General features: G+C 44.6%; 1 protein-coding gene across 1 annotated transcript in view; it reads left to right on the top strand.

Moving 5' to 3' along the window:
- The first annotated feature begins 1,425 nt into the window (after window positions 1-1,425).
- CAND2 (cullin associated and neddylation dissociated 2 (putative)) overlaps window positions 1,426-7,025 on the top strand; it is a 66,458-nt gene continuing 60,858 nt past the window's right edge. The window contains exon 1 of the mRNA XM_007956748.2: window positions 1,426-1,493. Coding sequence (XP_007954939.1) covers window positions 1,426-1,493 — 68 coding nt within the window. The remainder of the gene's footprint in view (window positions 1,494-7,025) is intronic.

The following is a 7,025-nucleotide window of genomic DNA, read 5'->3' as shown; positions in this document are numbered from 1 at the left end:
TTAATGCTTTGAGCAACAGTTTTTCCTTGAAGCTGCCCACAGTCTTCCCATAGTTAGATACAAACTCAAGTTAAGGGATCTGTAGGAAAATCAAGACTAGGAGGCTACTGACTTGGTAAAAGTAGTGCTTTGGAGCAAGACAGCTTTGCATTCAAGTCTTCGCTAGGCTACTTTCTGGCTATGTGCTCTTGGGATAGTGGCATAACTTCTCTGAGCTATGTTTTTCTCACTCATAAGTTGAAGATAAACAAAATCTTTTTTCTTACTTATTAATTTAACACATTTATTGAGCTCCTGTTATGTGGCAGAACCAGGTTCTAGACTGGTGCTGCCCAACAGAAATTTCTGTGATATAAAAAAAAAGTTCTACAGCTACACTGCCCAACATGATAGCCACTAGCCATATGTGCTCTTGGGTACTTGAAATGTGACTAGTGCAATTCAGGAGCTGAATTCTTAATTTTACTTAATTTAAATTTAGGACCTCTGGTGGTGTAGTGCCCAAGGCATTTGACTGCTAACCAGAAGGCTGGCGGTTCAAACCCACCAACCACTCTTTGGAAGGAAGACTGGGCAATCTACTTCTGTAGAGATATTGCTTTGGAAACCCAAGGAGGACCCAGATTTGTTGGTTGTGTGACTGGGCAAATCCCTTTGCCTTCCCTTTCCCCAGGTGCATCACTATAAAATGAGGAAACAGAGGCTATCATTCTGAGGGTTGAGGTTGGCAGGCAGGGGGCCTAGTGTGACTGAGTACAATCTCCAGATGCTGCCTGGCTCTAGGGCAGGCCAGTATGGGCGTCTGGGAGCCCCCTGTGCCCCACCCCACCCCCACCTCGGGTTGTTGTTGTTATGTGCCATCCAGTCGGACCAACTATGATAAACAGCAGCTCCAGGTTCTTCAGTGCCTAGTGGGCACTTTTACAGATGAGGTAAAGTAATTTGGCCAAAGCTATTAAGTGAGGAAATTGCAGAGCAGGATTCGCACCATGCCTGCAAGCATGGTATCAGAAGATGTCAGAACTGAAAGGCAGAAAGATTGTTTTTCCCCACTTCCATGATCATGCCAGGGTTGTCCACGGGCAGTGCTACACGCGCAGGGTCGGTGGCCCAGAGAACAGACCAAGGATCCACAGGAATCATAGGAAGAAGAAGTAGACCAGTGATAGGTGGTGAGCTCCCCGTCTCTGGGACCGTGCAAGCCGGTGGTGGGCAGTCTGAGGCGCAAGGGAAGGGGGCCGAGGCAAGCCTCTTCCCGGCCGGCTCCCGCCTCCAGGGCTGCCTGGGCTCTAGACGGCGGCGCCGCCTGGGCGGGGCGGGGGCTGCTATTCTTGTCTGGTGATCGCAGCCCGCGGCCAGGAGAGGGAGGGGGCGCTCGCGTCGCCATATTCCTTCCCGCCGGCGGCCCCGCGGCGCGCAGCCACCATGAGCACCGCCGCCTTCCACATCTCCAGCCTCCTGGAGAAGATGACATCCAGCGACAAGGACTTCAGGTGCGCCCCCGCCTCTCCGCCCCTCATTGAAACTCCGGACCTCCTTCTTCCCAGCGCAACGCTAGCCCATCCCCCACGACCCTTCACCCCCTCACCCCCGCTTTCTCCCCGCCCCGCTGTCCCTGCCTCAGCTCTCTGCAGTAAGTCCCCAGCCCTCAGCTAGACCCATCCCCTTCGTCATTGCCCGCAAAGTAACTCCCGCTTATTGCGGCTCTGCCCCTTTCCCACGACGCTAATCCCTGCTTCATCTCCCACCTTTCCAAGTTTAGCCCCTGCCTCTTATTCCCCAGCAAAGCCTCAGCTCTGCCTCTGTGCCCCTTTCCTCACCTTCTTCATTCTTTATCCATGCCCAATCTTCAACTCCCTCCACTTGATGTACCCAGGCCCTCCGCCTGAATCTACGGTGAAGCCCTCAGTCTTTCCCTAAGGGATCCAAGCACCTGCCTCTTCTTCCCCTCTCCTCATTGAAACCCTAACCCTTTCTGGGACCCCAGACCCTGGCTAGACTTTTTCACTGAAACCCCACAGCTCTTCCCTCCTCTCAAAATCACCTGAACCACCCCTCTCCACTTCATTAAGGCCAGCCTGTCCTATCCCGGGTTGGCCAGTCACAGCATGAAGTGAGGGGCTGTGCAAAGTCTGCCTTTCCAGGCACAGGTAGGTATGTGGGGGAGCTTCTAGGTTTTTTCACATTCACAGGGGAAACTGAGGCCCAGGGAAGCGCAAAGGATACCTTAAAGAACATGGATACATTTACCGAACATTCTATCACTTTTTTCCCATTTTACGGACATGGGCACTGAGGCTCAGAGGAGTACCTCTTAGGTACAGTTCTAAGTGGAGGATTTGGGGTTCAATGTAGGTCAGTCTATTACAGAGGGTGAGAGCTTAGGAAGGACTTCTGATTCCAGCCCCCCTGACAGATGAGAAGACTAAGGTGCTACCCTCATCATCTGAACCCTGCCACCTCCTGCAACCCAGACATGCCTTAAGAGCACCCCACTTTAGTATAGCATCGGAGCCATATTCTTGTGTTCAAATCCCTATTCCCTCTCTTACTGGATGGGTGACCTTGGACCACATGATGTGGTGACAAACATAAAACTGTGTATTGCAGTTAGTAAGCAAGCACAAGTAAACATGTGCTTACCTTGCTTACTGAGTACTCCATCCCCATCAAGGAATATGAATTTGAAAAGAGGCTTTGATTCTGTAGGAAGATGCTGTGGGGTTGGAAGAGAGACAGATGTCAGCCATACCTAGAAGCAGAATCTCTTATGTGGTGAAAAGGTATGAAATTGTTCACTAGAGATTAGTAACTAAGCACAAGGAAACTCATGCTTACTGAGTAATCCAACATTCTTCCTACTCAGTTGACACTTCTTTGGGATGTCTTCCTGGCATTCACACTGGGTTATGCACTCCCCTAGCTCCCACACACCGCCTCTGCATATTTCTGCTGTATCATTTTTTAGACTATTTGTTGGCCTCTCGTTTCCTAGGAGATTCCAAGCTCCTGGACCACTGGTGTTGTGCACTTACTTTTTGTGCCTCCAGAGACTGCCCTGGGTACACAGTAGGTGCTCAGTGAATGTTTTCTGAATGGACAGTAATGGACTTTGGGAATGAATGCTGGGTCCTAGGCTCCCTTCTGTGCTGGCCACTGAAATGTTCTCCAGAGCTTGCAGGGCTGAAAGTGATATGCTGAGATCACATAGCCAGCCAGTGGCCAACTTGAGATTTGTACCACTGCCCCTCAGACCCCTTGAGCTCTCCAGTCTTCAGGAGAAGGAAGAAACTTGGGTGCCAGGTCTACTGACTAGGCACTGAGAAGCTCTTTCTTTCTCTGCCAAGGGCCCCAAGAACACTTAAAACCTCCCCAGTGGTGTCTATTTTTAGTCCAAATACCAGGGGGCTGAGTCATGCTGACCAGCTGTCCAGGCACCCTTGTGGCTGAGTATTTCAGCTGAATTGCCTCTAGGGTTTCCCTGGAATGAAACTGAGACTGTCTTATATCTGGCTTCTGGAGGTGGGTGGTAGCCATGGTGGGGGTCCTAGGCAGGGTGTGAAGCCTTTGATTCCTGCTTTTCTGGCTTCTCTTTGTGGGCAGTAGGCTGCCCTCTTCCCACTTAGACCCCAACAGTCAAAATAGTTCACTTCGGAGGTCATACAGGAACTCCTAAATCATTTATTGAAAAAACAATAATACTGGTTGAGGAGCCAGGGCATCTGATTGGTGCACTGATTTTCCTGTCAAATTGCTGTGTGACCTTGGGCAGTTCTTGCAACTTCTCTGCACCTAGTTTCCTCAGGTGCCTCAGACAAGGAACTAGTTGCCCATTAACCTCCCTCCACTGCAAGTATGATCCCACTTATATGAAATACCTAGAATAGGCAAGTGTATAGAGACCAAAGTTTATCAATGGTTGCTAGGGTGGGTGGGAGGGAGGGGGAAAGGAAGAATCAATGTTTACGGGACACTGAGTTTTTTGTTAAGGGTGATAGTATAATTTGGGAATAGATATGGTTGAACAATATAATGAACTAATGTTACTGAACTGTATGTATATGGGAAGATTATTGAAATGGCAAATGTTTTGTTACCTAAACATTTACCATAACAACTAGAACAAAAGAATAGAGCAACAAAAGAAGAAGAAAAAAAATGAGGAACAGGAGCAAAAAATGGAATATGTGGTTAATTGCCTCCATGAACAACTGTCTCCTTTGCCATGAGACAAGAAGAACTGGATGGTGCCTGACTACCATTACTAAACTTTTTTTCCTTTTTTCCTGAAAGTTGCGCTTCGGAGGTTGAGTTCATTCCTGATTTGAAGGGTATCTGAAGGCCGTAATCTCAGGGTCATAATCTACCAGTCTTCATCAGACCAGTAAGCCTGGTCTTTTTATGATTTTGAGTTTTGTTCCACATTTTTCTCTCACTATCTGGGACCTCCTATTGTGATCCCTTTCAGAGCAGTCAGCAGGGGTAGCTGAGCACCATTTAGTTCTTCTGGTCTTACTGTCATGGAGGCTGGGGTTCACATTGTCCATTAGTCCTTTGGACTAATTGTTTCTCAGCATCTTTGATTTTCATCATTCTTTGCTCCAGATGGAGAGAAACCAAAAGTTACAACTTAGATGGCTATTCACAAGCTTTTAAGATCAAAATAGGATATAGACATTGCCTTTGTGAACTATGTTGTGCTGAACATTTTAATCAAAAATGCTATAGAAGAATCCTGATCAAAAGGGGAAAAATGTAGAACAGAATTTCAAATTCTCATGGAATCTAGATTTTCTGGAGCCATGGAGGCTGGATGAACCCCCAAACTATTATCTTGAAGTATCTAAACCTTAAATTAAACCCAAAATATTTTCTGAAGTATTCTTAAAAGCAAATAACTGTTTAGCTTAACAGGTAAAAAATGTCTGCCTTGAGCATTATGTTCTTTCAAGAACTATGTATATGAAATCAAAGTGACAACAGCAACTGGAAAGACACGATAGAAACCTTCGGGGGGGGGGTGAGTTTATGTTAATGAAGAGGAACGACTGAAAAAAGAAAGGTAAGAATGGTTGCACAACTCACAGAATGTAATCAATGTCATTGAATTGTACATTTAGAAATGGTTGAATTGGTATATGTTTTGCTGTATAATTCTCAAACAACAATAATAAATAAATAAATAGTTAAAAAAAAAAAATGTCCCCAGTAGGGTAATTGAAGTCTAGAAGGGCACACAGTGTATATTTTGGTACTTATTACTCAATAAAGCTAACCAAAGGGTGTACAAAACAAATGAAAAACCTAGGATGCAAAGAGTTAGGAGAAAAGACAATTCCCATTTTATAGATAGAAAAACTGAGGCCCAGAGAGAAGTCAGTTGCCAAAAGTCACCCAGCTAGTAAGTGCAAGACCAGCACAAGTTTACACCACTATCTGAAAGGAGAGCGTTCTTAGGAATATTTCATAAGCTGAAAGGATAAAAAGAAATTGCCATTAATTTATATCGGAAGAAATTTTGAGTGTTCCCAGACAGAAAAAATAACCTACCAAATCAAAACATAACATAAAACCTAAAATACTACTAACACAGAGTGTTCATAGATGCAGTTCAAAGCTATGACTGCTTGATGCTGAGTGTAGTTCTCAGAGAAGGAGCTTTGCTGCTCAGGATGTCTCTAATGGCTTGCTGCAAAACAAACAGTGTAGCAAAGTTGCAGGGTACAACAAACAAAAATGACTTGGGTTTCTATATGTCAGCAGTGAGAAATCTGAGAGGAAAGTTAGGAAAACCATTCCATTTACAATAGCATAGAAGAGAATAAAACACCTAGGAATGAATCTAACCAGGGACATGAAGGAATTATACAATGAAAGCTACAATACACTGCTGGAAGAGATTCAAGAAGACTTGAATAAGTGGAAAGGCGTCTAATGGTCATGATTTAGAAGACTTAATATTTTTAAGATGTCAGTACTACACAAAGCGATCCCAATCAATATTCCAACAGCCTTCTTTACAAAAATAGAAAAACCAATCCGCAACTTTACATGGAATGGCAAGGGGCCCCGGATAGCTAAAACAATGTTGAAAGAGAAAAACAAAGTAGGAAGAATCGCACTTCCTGATTTTAAAACATACTATACAGTAATCAAGGTACAGGAATTGATGTAACAATGGACACAGACCAATGGAATAGAATTGAAAGTCCAGGTATAAGTCCACACATCCATGATTAACTGATTTTTGACAAGGGTTCTAAGTCCATTAGATGGGGAAAGAAGAGTCTCTTCACCATGCTCTGGTGGTGAAGTGCCTAAGGCATTTGACTGCTAACCAGAAGTCTGGCAGTTCAAACCCACCAGCCATTCCTTGGAAGGACGGTTGGGCAATCTACTTCCCTAATGCTACCACCTTGGAAACCCAAGGAGGGGTAGCTATGAGTCAGATCTGACTTGACGGCAGTGAGTTTGGTTTTTTTGGTTTGTGCAAACTAAATCCATAAAATTCTTAGGAGCACAAGCAGGGGCAATGCTGTCAGGCCTAGATTTCTGCAATGGGTTGTCTAATAAAAGCACGAACAGCAAAAGACTAAATAAATGGGACCTCATAAAAATTTTAAAATTTTGTTCATCAAAAGACTTTACCAAAAAAGTGAAAAGACAGGTGGCTGACTATGAGAATATCTCCAGAAACCATCTATGTGACAAGAATCTAATAACCAAAATATATATAAACCTTTGAAATAACAAAAAAGATAACCCAATCATAACATAGGCAAAGGACTTGAATAGATATTTCACCAAAGGACATTCAATGGTCACCAAACACATGAAAATATGCTCAATGTCATTAGTGTCTTTAGTGTCAGAGATGCAAATCAAAACTACAGTGAGATACCATTTCACTCCAACTAGGATAGCTCTGGTAGCATAGTGGCTAAAGCACTTGACTGCTAACCAGAAGGCTGGTGGTTTAAACCCATCAGCCACTCCTCAGAAGGAAGGTTGGGCAATCCTACTTC

This window comes from Orycteropus afer, unplaced genomic scaffold (assembly GCF_000298275.1).
Source record: "Orycteropus afer afer isolate SDZICR_OR568_19922 unplaced genomic scaffold, OryAfe1.0 scaffold00661, whole genome shotgun sequence".
Taxonomy (NCBI): domain Eukaryota; kingdom Metazoa; phylum Chordata; class Mammalia; order Tubulidentata; family Orycteropodidae; genus Orycteropus; species Orycteropus afer.
This window is presented reverse-complemented; position numbering and strand designations above follow the sequence as displayed.